This window comes from Saccoglossus kowalevskii, chromosome 17 (genome assembly GCF_978046115.1).
Source record: "Saccoglossus kowalevskii chromosome 17, keSacKowa6.1, whole genome shotgun sequence".
NCBI classification, from domain to species: domain Eukaryota; kingdom Metazoa; phylum Hemichordata; class Enteropneusta; family Harrimaniidae; genus Saccoglossus; species Saccoglossus kowalevskii.
In genome coordinates this window covers 26,413,228-26,430,472 of record NC_140657.1, presented here as the reverse complement: position 1 = coordinate 26,430,472, position 17,245 = coordinate 26,413,228, and the positions used below count along the sequence as shown (strand labels likewise).

At 35.9% G+C, this 17,245-nt stretch overlaps 2 protein-coding genes across 7 annotated transcripts; one reads left to right on the top strand and one right to left on the bottom strand.

Annotated features, from left to right (window-relative positions):
• Window positions 1–24: 24 nt before the first annotated feature.
• On the top strand, window positions 25–5,708 carry LOC144354886 (uncharacterized). 4 transcript variants are annotated; one of them, XM_085492137.1, is made up of 15 exons: window positions 25–224; window positions 1,257–1,313; window positions 2,462–2,579; window positions 2,976–3,023; window positions 3,139–3,186; window positions 3,306–3,353; window positions 3,478–3,525; window positions 3,650–3,697; window positions 3,819–3,866; window positions 3,985–4,032; window positions 4,160–4,207; window positions 4,325–4,372; window positions 4,600–4,647; window positions 4,789–4,848; window positions 5,261–5,708. In XM_085492137.1, the coding sequence occupies exons 1-14, from the start codon at window positions 114–116 to the stop codon at window positions 4,839–4,841; spliced, it is 819 nt and encodes a 272-aa protein (XP_085348263.1). In that variant the 5' UTR covers window positions 25–113; the 3' UTR covers window positions 4,842–4,848; window positions 5,261–5,708. The 4 variants fall into 4 exon arrangements, with proteins under 4 accessions (XP_085348263.1, XP_085348264.1, XP_085348265.1 ...); XM_085492140.1 differs by having other exon boundaries at window positions 35–224; window positions 2,467–2,579; XM_085492138.1 differs by lacking the exons at window positions 3,478–3,525; window positions 3,819–3,866.
• A 5,135-nt stretch (window positions 5,709–10,843) lies between these two features.
• Window positions 10,844–15,793, bottom strand: LOC100377618 (uncharacterized). 3 transcript variants are annotated; one of them, XM_002733864.4, is made up of 4 exons: window positions 15,687–15,793; window positions 15,355–15,464; window positions 13,047–13,097; window positions 10,844–11,776 (listed from the first exon to the last, which is right to left on the bottom strand). In XM_002733864.4, the coding sequence occupies exons 2-4, from the start codon at window positions 15,374–15,376 to the stop codon at window positions 11,322–11,324; spliced, it is 528 nt and encodes a 175-aa protein (XP_002733910.1). In that variant the 5' UTR covers window positions 15,377–15,464; window positions 15,687–15,793; the 3' UTR covers window positions 10,844–11,321. The 3 variants fall into 3 exon arrangements, with proteins under 3 accessions (XP_002733910.1, XP_085348171.1, XP_085348172.1); XM_085492045.1 differs by having other exon boundaries at window positions 15,355–15,460; XM_085492046.1 differs by lacking the exon at window positions 15,355–15,464 and having other exon boundaries at window positions 15,484–15,793.
• Window positions 15,794–17,245: the final 1,452 nt, after the last annotated feature.

The following is a 17,245-nucleotide window of genomic DNA, read 5'->3' as shown; positions in this document are numbered from 1 at the left end:
TATTAATTGTTCGAATTTGTCTGTGTTATGCTCGAAACAACAACCTTACAATATCGTACTAGTTTTAAAAGCGGAAATTGATTAAGTTTGTATCAGGATCAGTTCTTGTTACCATGGCGTCTGGAATGGGAATGCTGACTCGTCACCGTGATATACTTAGGAAATTGAAACCAGACATCATCAAGGACATAAACGCCATAAAAGTGGTGGAAGACATGCCGAAAGTAAGTGTAGTGTGAAATTATATATTGCATCAAAATCGAAAGACGCGCGTCTCGTTTTTGGTCAGAGAGTTGACATGTAGATACTAGTATATATTTTTTAAAAAACTATCCCATAAGACCATATTTTGTCAAACCATTTTTGGGTAAAACTAACATGAACCAGCTATAAGTTTATGAGGGTCAAGGTTCGGGTGTAGCCTATTGTTTCTGTACTTGTTTTCTTTCTGCCTTCATTTTTTTACAACTATGCAAATTGAATTAAAGTCAAAGATTGTTTAGGTTAAAGTACGGTGGCCGTAGCGACGTATACAACGCTTGTAAAATACATTGTTTATTTACATGAAATTCAAACACGCGCTGCGACGACCTTCGCCCCTTAAGTAATTTTTCTGCGATCTTTAAATTACTATCAACTAAAAAAGCACAATTACTCCAACTTCCCACCTATTTTGTGTGTATATATGTTGTTATTCTGCTGTTAATGACAACATCAAAATTGTTATTGTTTTATTCCATAAATTACATAAAAATCATGGATGATTTATGCCGAAAAAATATTAAAAAACGTCACATTATTTGGCCACCAAATTGGATTACCAAAAAAAAAATCTCAAAACATTTTCAGGAACTAGCCGTTCAATTGATTTGATGTACTACATGTCATAGTATTTATGTTATGCTGTATTATCTCGTTATGTTAAAGTGGGGGAGTCGTCACCTGCGCATGCGTCAGATGGCCATAGTGTGGCATTGTTTACAAACAAGCTTCTACTCATGACAGTTTGCGTTTTTAGCGTGTGTTGTTATCGTCGCTTGGAACTCAATTCCCGCGCGTGCGCAGGTGACGACCCTGCTGCTTTAAGGTGAATCATTCTTCACTGTCAGAACTGGTTAAATAAATATAACATAATGACTAACAACGATTTCAAAGTGTAGCATGTCCTTGACGCATGTAAATAATCATTTCATGTTATTCTTTGAAGTTCGTTGGTATTTTTTTCATCTCTTTTACTTAAATTTTATGTTACATAGTTGTTTGATGACGAAGATTATCAAGATATTGAAGCTGAGAGAACTAACATTGGCAAGGTAAAACAAGCAGCCTCTCGACTGAGATATCTCCGCTGTTAGCAAGGCACATTTCAATTAAATAACTGAAGATATCATTAGAAAATGAACAATATGTATAGTATGTATAGCAATCGGACTTGCTGTTTTCAAGATGAATTCAAAAATATCACTATTTACCAAAAAATGACATAAATATTCATCAAAATTAGATAATTGAAGATATCATCACGAAATGAACAAATCTGAGAGAGGTCCACATGTAGTACCTATATATGTAATATCAAAGCAATCGGCCTTGCGGTTTTTAACAAGAAGTCAAAAATATCACTATTTACCAAAAATGACAAAAATATTCACCTAAATTAGAGAATTGAGGATATTATCACAAAATGAACAAATCTGAGAAAGGTCCACATGTAGTACCTATATATGTAATATCAAAGCAATTGGACTTACGGTTTTTAACAAGAAGTCGAAAATATCACTTTTTACCAAAAATGACAAAAATATTCACTAAAATTAGAGAATTTAAGATATCATCACGAAATTAACAAATCTGAGAAAGGTCCACATGTAGTACCTATATATGTAATATCAAAGCAATTGGACTTACGGTTTTTAACAAGAAGTCGAAAATATCACTTTTTACCAAAAATGACAAAAATATTCACCAAAATTAGATAATTGAAGATATCATCACGAAATTAACAAATCTGAGAAAGGTCCACATGTAGTATCTATATATGTAATATCAAAGCAATTGGACTTGCGGTTTTTAACAAGAAGTCGAAAATATAACTTTTTACCAAAAATTACAAAAATATTCACCAAAATTAGATAATTGAAGATATCATCATGAAATAAACAAATCTAAAAGAGGTCTACCCCAGATACATACACACTAAGTATCAAAGCATTCAGGCTTGGAGTTTTCAAGAAGAAGTCGAAAAAGTAAAACATTGACACGGGCGACGGACGGGCAACGGACGACCGATGGCGACAGACGACGGACGACGACGGACAATCACTCATATGATAAGCTCCGCTCGACAAAGTCGACAGCGGAGCTAAAAAATGCCATCGTGCTCATATTCTTATAAATAGTGAATAAATTAATGTTTTCATTTCACCTAATGATATCAAATAATAAGGATTTTTCTGTACAGAACAGAAAATTTGTTGGTATGCTGTGTACAAAAGGTCCAACAGCGTTTGATAGGTTTGTTGAAGTTTGTGAAAAATACCACCCATGGATTGCAAAGAAATTAAAGTCAGAGCTTCCAGGTGAATGTTACAAGCATACGCGCACACATATAAACCCGCCAACTCAAACACTCTCAAACCTATTCACTCACTCACTGACTTGTTGTCTTTGTTGTTGACATTTGACTTTACTTTCTAGATAAAGTTGACGACTCAGATGTGTATGAATATTAAACAAGTATTAATAATCTATACAACTAGCATAGTATGTTTGGGTATAACATAATAGTTGTTGATAATTAAATTGGTCTTCTTTTCTAGATTCAGTTGAAATCTCTAAGGGCGATTTTACGAACAAAAAGACAATGTATGAAAATGAAAAATGGGAGTATTACTAATTTGTGCGACTCTCATAGTATGTTTAAGATATTACATAATAGTTGTTGTTGTTGATAATAAATTGGATTTCTTTTCTAGATCCAGTTGAAGACTCTAGAAGTGATTTGACGAATTTACAACCTGAAGGTAGTGTTTGAAAATGAAATATAACAGTATTAATAATTTGTACGAATCACATAGTATGTTTAGGATGTTACATAATAGTTGTTGTTGTTGATAATAAATTGGATTTCTTTTCTAGATCCAGTTGAAGACTCTAGAAGTGATTTGACGAATATACAACCTGGAGGTAGTGTTTGAAAATGAAATATGGGAGTATTAATTAGTTTTTTGACTCACATAGTATGTTTAAGATATTACATGATAGTTGTTGTTGTTGTTGATAAAAAAAATGGATTTCTTTTCTAGATCCAGTTGAAGACTCTAGAAGTGATTTGACGAATATACAACCTGAAGGTAGTGTTTGAAAATGAAATATAAAAGTATTAATTTGTACAACTCACATAGTATGTTTTAGATATTACATAATAGTTGTTGTTGTTGTTGTTGTTGATGATAATAAATTGGATTTCGTTTCTAGATCCAGTTAAAGACTCTAGAAGTGATTTGACGAATATACAACCTGAAGGTAGTGTTTGAAAATGAAATATAAAAGTATTAATTTGTACAACTCACATAGTATGTTTTAGATATTACATAATAGTTGTTGTTGTTGTTGTTGTTGATGATAATAAATTGGATTTCGTTTCTAGATCCAGTTAAAGACTCTAGAAGTGATTTGACGAATATACAACCTGAAGGTAGTGTTTGAAAATGAAATATAAAAGTATTAATTTGTACAACTCACATAGTATGTTTTAGATATTACATAATAGTTGTTGTTGTTGTTGTTGATGATAATAAATTGGATTTCGTTTCTAGATCCAGTTAAAGACTCTAGAAGTGATTTGACGAATATACAACCTGAAGGTAGTGTTTGAAAATGAAATATGAAAGTATTAATTTGTACAACTCACATAGTATGTTTTAGATATTACATAATAGTTGTTGTTGTTGTTGATGATAATAAATTGGATTTCGTTTCTAGATCCAGTTAAAGACTCTAGAAGTGATTTGACGAATATACAACCTGAAGGTAGTGTTTGAAAATGAAATATAAAAGTATTAATTTGTACAACTCACATAGTATGTTTTAGATATTACATAATAGTTGTTGTTGTTGTTGTTGTTGTTGATGATAATAAATTGGATTTCGTTTCTAGATCCAGTTAAAGACTCTGGAGGCGATTTGTCGAATATACAACATGAAGGTAGTGTTCGAAAATAAAATATGGGAATATTAATTAGTTTTTCGACTCACATATATGTTTAAGATATTACATAATAGTTGTTGTTGATGGTGATAATAAATTGGATTTCTTTTCTAGATCCAGTTGAAGGCCCTGGAAGCAATTTCACGAACATACATCCTGAAGGTAGTGTTACTGTATATGGGAGTATTAATAATTTAATAACGTGTTGATGTGGTTGGATGAAAGCACCAGCACGTACCAAAATATGTCAGTATATGTGTGTACATAACCGAACCGTGTTTACAGTTCTACTTATAATTTACGGGTTTGCCTATGAGACTCACATAGTATGTTTAATTTTATTTAGTGCAATATTTATTGCTGATAAATAAACTGAGTTTCCTTTTTAGATAAAGCCAATGGCTTGGCTAGTGGCATGGCGAATATTAATCTTAAAGGTAATGTATGAACATAAAATCTAGTAGTATTATTAACTAGCAATTAAGCATTGATATAAAAACATTACGCTTATTTTATATGTCCGATTTTCAAAATCGTATATTTGTGTACAGTCATCTTTTTATTTTTGTCTGTCTCAGATAACAACGCTATGACCAACACAACTGAAGCTCCATATACAAAATTTGTTTAACAAAAAGGTACTGATTTAAAACTTTAAGATATATATTCTTTCGTGACCCTTACACCGCTCTTTTTCATAAACGTGGTGCACAGATAATACTGCACTATACTCTTAATTCCAGGCAATGTCACCATACTCGTCATTGATGTACCGCAATTTACGTTATTACTTATGTACGCAATCATGTGTAAATTACTGTAAGGCATGCACTAAATTTTTTTCTTCACTATCACTATCAAAAGATGTCTCAACAATATCTAATGAAGAGATACATTAATTAAGTCATTAGGTATTTATTATACACGCAATTTGCAAAACCTTTTTAAACAACCCGCAAATTATTTAAACTTATATCCGCTGTGTTCATTTCTCGCATACATATATTGTATTATGTTTAAAAGTAAACATGTCTTTTGTTCTATCTGCAGTTTATCGCATGGACGAAAAACTGGAATCTCTACGAATGTGCTCGTGAAGAATGGTTCGGCCTGTGTTAACATTGATAGAACGCATGCGCATATGTGATTGTATATATCTATTGTTGCAATATATATTATGAGATAGCCTTATATAACACAAATACCTCGTTACCTTTGAAGCAAATTAATTTTCTATTGACTACAGGTGTAATTCAATATAATTGTAAATCATTTTATTATTTTTATTCAACAACTCATTGGATATAACATAATTTATTAAATTACATTACAAGTACTCTCAGTATAATGCTAAAAATAGTTGGATTATTTTTTATTTCCACAATATAAAATCGTCATACATGTTATATAGTCTTTTGATTAAAATTGTTATGAGGTGGTGGAATATATTCATACATTTTTAAATAATTAATAATAAACAATTAGTATCTTTATCTGACTTTGAAAAATCTTTTTTCCAGGGACAATGTTAATATCCCAACTGCGGTTTCATCGGATTCACGGTTAAATTCCTAACTTAAAGTTAATGAATTGTACAATTTTTTTGACAGTTACTTTCAATTCCCAGTTTTTCATTATACCATAACAAAACAGTCTCAGTATACCATGACGACACAGTCTCAAAATATACCATGGCAAAAATCTCAATATACCATGACAACAAGTTCTCAATACACCACGATAACACCATGTAATTTTCAATAAACAGTGAATACACTGTCTCAATATAACATGAAGAAATACCACCCCAATATACCATGAACAATTCTCAATACTAGTATACCATGACAAAATATCAATATATCCCGAATAGTCTCCTGACATAACAATCTCAATATACCCCGAAATAACCCAATATACCATGACAACACAATCTATCAATTAATCAAGAAGATGCAGTACTAATATACCACGACAACACAGACGCAATATATCATGACGACACACTTAAGGCACAATACCAATATTTATCAAATTCTCTCACAGTCTCCATACTTATGTAAAACACCTGTATTACAATCTCAGAGAATAAGTATAATTAAATTTTACCAGTGTGTCACGTCTGTAAATGCACGATTGCGATTGGATGAGAGGTAGTTTGAATTTTTGCAAGGCAGTCTAAAATACCTGATATTCCACGAGTTTTTTTGTGCGTGTTAGAAGTTAGTCTCAAACGTGAATAACGTGAATAATAAGGTCCTTCTGTCAGCTGAAATAGACAAATTGAAATGTTATTTTGCGCTACGGACATTTTTTGAATTGCGCAAACAAAAAATGTGATTGTCGTCTGCAAACGCTCGTGAACCCGGGTGTTTTGTCGTTCCTCAAAACGCAATCGGGTGTAATGCGCTAATCAGTGTCTGTATTTTTTAGTTGTTGAAATTATGTCAATTGAGACGATTTTACGTATCAACGTTGCCGCTACCAAGAAACTACACGAAGAAACCCCACAGCGCCGAAATACAGGTGCAACTTAATATACAAGCAGCCTGTCGGCTGAGATAGCTCCGCTGTTAGCAAGCAACAGAACTCACTGTTTTCAACAAGAATTCAAAAATATCACTTTTCACCAAAAATAATCATCAAAATTAGATAATTGAAGATATCACGACGAAATTAACAAATCTGAAAGAGATCCACATGTAGTACCTATATATGTAATATAAAAGCAATCAGACTTGCGGTTTTCAACGAGTAGTCAAAAATATAAATTTTTACCAAAAATTAAAAAAATATTCACTAAAATTAGAGAATAAAAGATGTCATCACAAAATGAACAAATATGAGAAAGGACCACATGCAGTACCTATATATGTAATATCAAAGCAATTGGACTTGCGGTTTTTAACAAGGAGTCAAAAATATCACTTTTTACCAAAAATGACAAAAATATTCACCAAAATTTGAGAATTGAGGATATCATCATGAAATGAACAAATATGAGAGAGGTCTACCCAAGTTACATATACACCAATTATCAAAGCATTCAGGCTTGTAGTTTTCAAGAAGCAGTCGAAAAAGTAAATCATTGACACGGACGACGGGCGACGACGGACAATCACTCATATGATAAGCTCCGCTCGACAAAGTCGACAGCGGAGCTAAAAATATGAGACAAAGTCAATATAATTCCTTTATTGACAAGTAATTATCTTATTTCCACAATCTGTTAGTAGGCCACTCATTGGCCTAGACCACACCCAACAAAAACATTGACACTTCAAAGTTTGGAGCGGTGAATTATGGCCAGTGACAGGTCTCCCATTACTACAGGAAACAAGTAACCTGTAGAATACTGTGTGGGTAATATTTTTTATATTGATTTTTGCTGCATTTGCAGCAAATAGTTACCAAACAATGAGAAATCTATAGGATTGAATATACCCCACAGCTGGCTTCACATGCATTGTTCATAGTTCATATGGTGCTTACACCAGAATTTAATTACAGCACCTAGGCGGTATGTGGTTACAGCTTAATGTTCGAGTAATCGTAAGAAATTGACATGACAATAGAAATTCATTAAAGACTGCCACTCCCATGCAATTAACAGCGAGTGAAATTCCTGGGATTGAAACATATATTTTGAAGTCACTGATGTAGGCAACGAATAACTGCAAGTTGACATAAAGACGAGGTAGTTTATTTAATCAGTGGTCAACTAGACGCTGAAATTATAATTAATTTGTTTATTTCAATTTCTCCTGACGTCAAATAGAATACACTGGTGAAACACGGTAGTAACTGTGGGTGAAAGGATGTTTTGGGGTGTAGTTTACATTGTATATGGAGTGGTAGGGTCGGGTGTAATGTGTTCATTTCCAACTATTATGAAGTCACGTAGCATTTCACTTAATTTATTTTTGCTGACATGTTTTCAAGCATTACATGTGAATCTAATTTTCACTGCGCTGTGTCTCAATATAGTATGAGGGAAATGGCATATTCACTGGAATTTATTTCAGGGGAAAAATGTTTTCAGTGATAATGAAGTATTATGACAGATACCCTCCCCGTGGCTTTCATTGCGTATGGAAGTTATTTTCACGAGTGATGCGGTGTATCCTGCTGCCGTACTTTCACGAGCGAAGCCACGGGGAGGGTGTGGGGTTCTGTTATTATACACATGTCCCATATTTGATTATTTCATATTAAAAAAAGAACGTGCAACAAACCGGGATAGAAATTTAGATCGGGGAACCCAATTGCCCATTAATATGCTCCAAGACAGTGCTGCGACCTAGCAACGCTTGTCAGTGTAGAACGCGTGTCGCTGTACGTGTGAAAATAAAATAATCAGACGTATAATTTAAGTCATTGTCCGAATAAATAACTCGTGGATGTTTAAGCGCGGTGGTCGTAGCACAGCGCGTGTTCGAATTTCATGTAAATAAACAATGTATTTTACACGCGTTGTATACGTCGCTGTGAGTCCCATATCGAACAGGACGCGACACGACGACTGTCGCCCTTTAGTTGGGACCACGAAAGAACCAGAACTTAAACTGGGCGACTACGATACACGGTTGATGTTGAAGTTAAAAGTTCCTCCACAGATCTGTACATTGGCAAACATGCCGTGCAACTGCGGTACTCCACTGACGGAATGACTTTCGTTGAAATCGGTCGTCGCTGACTCGTGAGCTGCACACTACAACCTCGTTTGTGATGTTGCTTGCTTGTCGTGGATAGACTGAGTCTTGGTTACCGGTTAAATTTTGCTAATTTGGCGTTGGTAATCTTTATTTGGAACTGAGTAACGCCGCAACGTCGCCAGCAGAAACCTCATGGTATATCGATGTTGATGGTTGCGGCTCCATATTAATCGGAGATTTTACTGCGGGTCCAGGCAGCGGGTGGATCTTCCGAGAGCCCTTCAAGATTTATAAAACTCAGATTCCAGGTGGTCAACAAACATTAAGTTCTCCCAATCCTAGTATTCTATGTGATGTACATCTAACATGCCAAAAATGCTGGTGAACGATTTGAACCTGACAAAAATACTTGAAATAGATACCAGGAAGGGGAGGGGGGTAAAAGAAAAGTTATATAACATTTTATTATTCAATAATTTATTAAAATACACAAGTTTGTCCAACTCTCTGTGATACAACACCTCAGACATAGCTCATTGTACTCGGCTGGAGTGTGGGCAAAAAGTTACTATTTGAATTTTTGATATCTTTTTTCATTAATGAGAAAGTTGACCCCGAAGTTAGAGTAACTGTTCAGCAGGAATGGCTTTTTAACTCTTCTGTGATTTTTTTTTGGCTTGGCTGATTTTGTCACGGTTCATACTTGACAGGCAGGTCGTACCATCACTAATTGGAAAAACAATCCTGACCCACCGCTACCATGGCAACAGCCAAAGTCTTGTAATAGCAGTGCCCAAATGATCATGCCTTTTATTTTGGCTACGTTGCGCACTGGTAAGAGATCACCGGCGCCGACATTGTTACCACTGTCAACGGAATCCCAACGCAGCTTTGAACTTTGAATAAAATGTAAATGCTGCTTCCAATCTAGAAAATACTATCGCAAAACGATTGGAAATTATACATTTAACGGCTGAATACGTCCTAACAATAAAATAAAGTGACTTCTAATGACTGCCATGTTATTTTGCAAACCTCGTATAAGGTGCCCGGTTTTAGCACAGGGAGCCCAGGAACTATAATCAACTGTAGTACGCAGTGTTTATGAGCGGGGGGGGGGGGGGTGTTATCGGCTGGTATCTAGTGTAAGAAATAGACTATTTCTTACACTAGATACCAGCCGATAACCCCCCCCCCCCGCTCATAGAGACTGCGTATTACAGTTGATTATAATTCCTGGGCTCCCTGTGGTTTTAGTTATAAACAGACGTTAGCTTCACGTTCATGTCCCTTCCATGATAACAGCCGAAAACATATTGCTTGTTTTTTACCGGTTTTCATTGGCAACCGAAGTATTTTTATTTTGTAAACAAATTTTCGTCTGCTATTTTTATTCAGTTCAAATCGTTCAGCAACATTTTTGGCATATTAGGTGTACATCACATGGAATACTACGATTGAGAGAACTTGATGTATGTTGACTGAGTTTTATCATAGTACGAAGTACCAGGAAGTTACTCAGTTCCAAATAAAGATTACCAACGTCAAATGAGCAACATTTGACTGGTAATCAAGATTCATGTAATCCATGGCTAACAAGCAACATCACAAGCGAAGTTGTAGCATGCAGTAAGTCATCCCGTCAGTGGAGTACCGCAGTAACACGGCATGTTTGCCATCAGCATTGTATTCAAACGAATCACGTGGTGTGCCGTTCTCGTTCAAACCCGGGATTCGATCAATAGGGGAGTCCCATTAAAAAAACACATTGCAAATCATGCAAGTTCAACATTTTCAAACCAATATACTAAAACAGAAATGCTCAGAGATGTAAATGAAGGATAGATATTACTTTTCACTATACACATCTCTGTTGATACTATCCCTCACATATTCTACTCCCAATTACTCCTGCGTAAAATGGACTAGCCTCTTCATGTTGACATTCAGACTAAAATCACGTGACAGGCTGTTAAAATTGGCTGTTGCATACTCTTTCGCCGGTCTGGAAAATGTGTTTAATTAACTCACATTCAAGCAACAATGTAGATTTCCCAGTGGGAGTGAGACTATTCAAACTCTGCCACTAAAAAATAGGGGTGTTTTCAGCAAAAAACGAATAACCCTGGAATACACACAATATACTGAATTTCGGAACAAATCGTGCATTACTTACAGCAGCAGAATACCACAGAAATATCAGACGAAACATGAAAACACTATATATTGTATTTCAGCCTGAACCCTCTATATTGCAATTCAAGGAATTAACCCCATATGTGCATCCATTTCCCACCTTGGTATCACCCACCCCTGAAAACAAACTCTTAATACCACGCTGAAGCGTTTGGTAATCATCTGCTGTGATGCTGTCGCTGATTGGCCACTCGTGCTGTTAATTAATCACTTGGCCACCGGCCAAGAATAAAATAAGTCAGAGTGGAGTCTTTTTTGTTTCATTCTGCATAATATCTTTCTTCATTAACTGCTAACATGATTTCATCCAGCATATCGTGAGGTTCTGAATTCAATGTGTATAGTGTTTCTAGGCAACACCGAGGTCGCTGTGACCATTGCATTTCCAGTAAAATCAAATATTCCTTGGCGGTACTAGAATCCATATTACGTAATAGCGGGTATACTTTGCATGCAGCCTTGAAGCACTCCATCACGAAATGCTCATCTACGTGATCGACCGCTTCGTAATAGTATTTATCGACGGCATCTGCTTCACCAGTGTAGCCTTTGCCGAAGTAACAACATTCGTGATATTCTGGACAACACCATTCTTGATGACAGCCATCGCAACGATCCTTGAGAATATCTACCACAGCATGCTCAATGGACTTACCAAGTACGTACGCAAGAACAGATTTTGTTAAACAGTTCACACTATCATCTTGTACCATGTCTGTTGAGATCAAATTGTGGAATTACACCCATCATTAAAAGCAAGTCATATTAGATCATCGTCATTAATTATCTACTGGGGGCGCACCAACTACAAACAATTTGGTTGATCAAACGGTGCACGAAGATTGAACTGAGATTTAGGCTAATATTAGTCCTGGGTACACTGGTACGTGGAATAGTATTATTCGAGGAGGAGAATAATGATAAAAAATGAGGTAACCATGATTTAAAAAGTTATTCTATTGTTAGTTATTTGTTGAGATAATTGACTCCGCAAAATGACAGTAAGTATGTATGCTAATAGTATACTTGATATATATATATATAATGTAAAGAAATCTTACACAACCGGACAATTTTAAACTTGGCGTGCTAGGTTGGAGGTTATACATAACAAACAATCAACTCATTTCTCATTGGATGGGAAGCATGTTTTAAGGTAGCTTTATGGCTTCAATTCACAAAACATTGGGAGAATAATTCGATTTGCATATTTTGGAAAGTCAAATCAAATTTGGAAAAGTGTATTAGAACAGTCATAGGCGCTCTTAACCATATCACGTATGTTTGATACGTGATATGGTTAAGAGCGCCACTAGTGGCCACATCGATACAATGCACCGTATTAAATATATTTAGGATGCGTTAGTTTCAACAAAGATAAAAAAGCTGAACAATAAAATTCATTTTGACGTGGAATTACTAAATCTATTTAGGAACCCTCTCATAGTATTTCATTATTTACCGTGACCCAAAGTCAGCTGGCCCACACGTGATAATAGAATAAACGCGATAAATCTACCGATATTTCCTATATATGGTGGAAGCCATCTTGAATACGGCTTGAAAAAAAGTGTCTTTTTATTTAGTTTCAAGCCGTTCTCAAGATTAATTATTTTATTATCACTTGTATGCCAGTTACTGTGTCCTGACCATTCGAAAATATCGCAATTGCAAATTATAGTGCATTGTGGGACTGTTTATCAGGTTACAATATCAGGCGCGATTTGTAATTTGCAGAGTTGTGTTTGATCACGGTTCCATTTCAGTCAAAACTATCCCACAATGCATTATGATTTGAGATTGCAGTCTGGTCTATCCAGTCAGGATATTTTACTCATGGAAGATAATTTAACCATATCTGAGAAACGAAAACGACCAGTCTTGTTACTCTCGTCCAGAACGAGATTTCGGCATGATTTGTGTCGCAGGCATATTATGTTATGTTATCTGTCATCGGGTCAATACGTATAGAAGATTACTAGTACCTTCATCAGATATCGTTAACTTTCCCATACCACGAACCAATGCATCGCTATCTGTAGTGAATAATTAACATACGAATAATTAACACGATCAACATATCGTAACAACGTTTCTTTACAAACAGTTATATGTCCAGATCCCTCCATTGCCAAGTAATGGTGTGTTGTACGTCGTTAACATAAGTATTAAATGAAATAAACTGTCACGACGGTCGGCGTTAGCAGACGTGGCAAAAAAGTTAATAAATAAATTGAGACTGAAGAGGCCTAAACACATACAATGCCACTTTTATGAACATTGTTATACCTTAAACTCAGACCACTAATAGTGACTATAGAACAGACTAGCAACGTCTATTTTTGTAAGTGTGAATTGGGGCTTACGCCTGTAGGATACATGCCTTGGCAGACTTTGCTTGTACTTTATTGACACGAATTTGTCCTCAGAACCCGAAGATTTCCGAACGCACTCGCACTCGCGTTTACCTGTTTCTTGTGTTTTCGTAATGTCATTCTAGTGCCAAACGCACAGCCGAATACTTTCAACTTGAGCCAGAAATTAAATCTCATTTAATTGTATAATTACCGAAACATGGAGAATACACATGGAAATAACTTGCAGATGTTTTGTCGCATTTGTGGAGTTATTTAAGAAAATAAGAAAGAAATGAACTACGACCCAACTAATACTACTCCCTGTGTACATCTTGCAAACACTCTCGCGTTATTTCGTGAAATAATAAAGGACATCCCGTTATTAAGTTATAGTCGCGTTAGTTCGATCTGTCGTTTACTGGATTAAAACATTTAAAGGGAGGTGGTCGTCCCGCAGTGCGTGTTCGTTTTTTTCTGTAAATACACAATGTATTTTACACGCGTTGTACACGTCGCTATGAGTCCTGTCACACGCAACGTAATATTACCGTAATTGGTATAGTACAGGTGTGATGGTTCAAATACCAAAATGGCAACAGTAACAGAAAGACTTCCCTGGCGGCGATGATAAAATACGAACACGGAGCCAACAGATGAGGTTTCAACTGGTATTGGTATTATTATACTCTGCAAACATCGAGTACAATAACGCGGTAAAACTCCACTACTCCAATGACTAGATACTTAAACTCCAATACAATTCAACGAGATCTCCGATCTGAACTCAGTGCTGAACAACTCCCCTATATATACCCCCACTGTCTATAAATAGACCATTACATCAGCATACATAATGAGTCTGGAACTTACTACAAATTTCTAGAATGTTCCATTACCTTCTATTGCCTCCTACAGTGTTCTATTACCTATTAAACCAGTTTCTAAAAAAAAATCTAGAATATTCCACCCAGACACAGTACGGTTCTAGAACATTCTCAGTGACACGGAAGTGGTAAATAAGTCGTATGCGACAAGTCTCACATCGAACAGTACGCGCCGCGACGACCACTGCCCTTTAAGCCCCAATACAAACGCGGCACGCATCAGACTGACCAACGAAAAATACCGCGTTCCAATCTGTTCCATAGCAGTCTGAGACCTTAAAAGGGCACTGAACTTTGGATTTTAGGGTTTATTTCATAATCGAGTCTGAATAAAAATGTGAACTTTCCAACCAGCCTATTGTTTTTTATAACGATTTAAAAAGACCCGAAAAACAGACGACATCAGCCCAGTTTCCTACGGAGAGCCGCTTCTGGGGGTTGTTTCAGTGACGTAGTTTATGCACAACCCTGATTGGTCAACGCTATAGTCTACGTTTTCACTGTATTGCTTCCCAAACTCGTAGTGTTATTGGCGAACTATGGCAGATTCAAGCGACTATGATTATGACAGCTCTAGTGAAACTGGACTTGCTGTGTATGATGTCTCTGCTGTCAAACCGTACCAGTTCGAGCTTGTTTTGCCCCACCTTTCAAACGTAAAGACCGAAGTAGAGTGTACCATGCTTCAAAACAATGAGGATTATGTTTTAGCCAAGCCCCGGTAAAATCGTGTTTCTATCAACTTATAGATCGATTTAATATGTAGTACCAATTCGACAATGAATATCATAATATTGAGTGTGTGTTGGGTTTCTGACAATAAATAACGTACGATTTAAGATTTTATATAAAACAGGATTCGAAACGACCGTGATCGCTCTCACCATTCAGAACGCCAACGCTTCGATAAGCATGGCCGGCATCATAGCGACGTTAATACATGGCAGATACATTATACCATTATATGGCAGATACCTAAAGAAGCCTATAATGGTGCTAAAATGTAGTATACAGACATACACCCCACGGTGATAAGTCCTGTGTGTTCTCACCTTTGAGGTCACGGGTCGCCATTGATGCGTTCGCTTATCATATTTGCATATGAATGCCAATATGCGCAATTAGGTCACGCATTCCGATGCTCAGCGTCAATAAATGCTAGCTACAAGAAAGCAAATCACCTTATTATAACACTTCAAGTAGTATTCACAATTCGACGGCTATTCGTGGTGTTATTTAAGTTAGGAAGCTGAAGTCAGTCGATGTGCGAAACCTTTTAGCCGCTCTACGATGTTAAACCTCTGCTATATATCGCGTTTAAAATCATAACTTCAACGAGCAGCATCCCCAAATCATACTCGATATATGAACTATAACATAATACCTGTAGTGCGCTGCCCGGTGTCTTTCCCGTGGACGGATTACACGAGTGTATGCCTAACAGCCTTGAACAATAAAAACATGACCTATTTCGGATGTATATGAATAGCGCCATCTGTGGTTGTTTAATATTTCGGTTGTATATTGCAATGAAATGAACATCACGTACATGTACTTAAATTTGTAAGTATTCTATTTTTCTTCATTGTTTTGAATAATAAATTTTAATAAGTCAATTTTAAATCGGTAATACAAATCTAACTATTAATAGACCATTATTCGTGAAACTATTTCTAAGAAAAAATTGTTGACCTTGACAAGGGTCACATAGAAAAAATTTCGCATACACGCAAAATACTGCCCAATCCGCATCAAGCCAGCACAGTGTTCAACAGTTTTTGTTGCTATAGTGACGCTATACCACATGACGTATTAATTAGGTTCACGTAAAAATATTTACTTTAAAATTAAGCGAGGTCCAGGCGCGGCCAATTGATGTATGCGCACGCTATATACCTCACGAATAGAACCTCACAGATACGACCTCACGAATAGGACTCAGGAAGTGACGTATTGATTGTTCAATGGCGTTGTGGCACATTATAATTTAACGTTGCCGGGCCCATTAGTATCAATATATTTGGTATTTCGTAAATAGAAACTGAGCTCGCGACGTGGACTCGGGTCGCACACAGTTGGACAGAGCAAGGGAGCAAGGGAGTGTTTGGTTATTGAATGACCCTTGGTTTGCGGTGCTACTATTCGATGACTCGCGATGTAACGGTCGGTACTGTGACTGATTCAAACGCCGTGTGCCGTTATATTCCTGGGCACAGAATGTGTTTTGAGGCCTTCGAGTTCCAGTTCATAATCTTCAACTTACCGGTAGTGATGTTTTCAACAATTAGATTTTTCGGTACTTTGTAGAAGTTGGTCATGGAGAGCGACACGTTTACTATAGAGTCCTGTAAGTCCTAGCGAAGTACTCTGATGACAACAAACAATGATGCTCGCAAGATAATTCTAAAATAAAACAGCGTTTGCTTATAATTATAAATGTGTGGGTTGAATAGAACTGCGGTGCTATCTAAATTTAGCTTTGAAAAACAGATTTCCAAATAATCTGGGTGACAGGAAACTCTCAATCTATTACATAAAATATACATGATTCGTCTTCATAGACTAAAAAAATATTTGACCCATTATTTGAATTGACCATCAGCACTAAGTTTCATGTTTTAATGCTGTAATGGAATTATTTACGTTCAACAAACTTATATAGAACTCACGGTTTCACGTTTTGTCACAGTCCGTGCTATTACAGAGAATGGCATTTTCCAGTACACTAATAACGCTTTATAAATTCTCTCAGAGTGCAAATTTTATTTCAAATGACAGCAGTGTGATGATACCATTCAAGCGAATGTTTTATTAATAATAATAACTTTACTACACTACTAAAAAACCTTCAGAGGGTTTTTGTATGGTAAGGAACATAAATACATACAATACATAAGAGATAAAAATAAAATGTTAGTAAAATAAAATAAAAAAATAAATTAT

Coding starts and splice junctions, on each gene's coding strand:
- LOC144354886 (XM_085492137.1), top strand. CDS start 114: ATGGCGTCTGGAATGGGAATGCTGACTCGTCACCGTGATATACTTAGG. Junction 3,867..3,984: donor GACGAATATACAACCTGAAG/GTAGTGTTTGAA, acceptor TTTCGTTTCTAG/ATCCAGTTAAAGACTCTAGA. Junction 4,648..4,788: donor GGCGAATATTAATCTTAAAG/GTAATGTATGAA, acceptor TGTCTGTCTCAG/ATAACAACGCTATGACCAAC.
- LOC100377618 (XM_002733864.4), bottom strand. CDS start 15,376: ATGGCGACCCGTGACCTCAAAG. Junction 13,098..15,354: donor GGCGACCCGTGACCTCAAAG/GTGAGAACACAC, acceptor TATTCACTACAG/ATAGCGATGCATTGGTTCGT. Junction 11,777..13,046: donor GTTAACGATATCTGATGAAG/GTACTAGTAATC, acceptor TGATCTCAACAG/ACATGGTACAAGATGATAGT.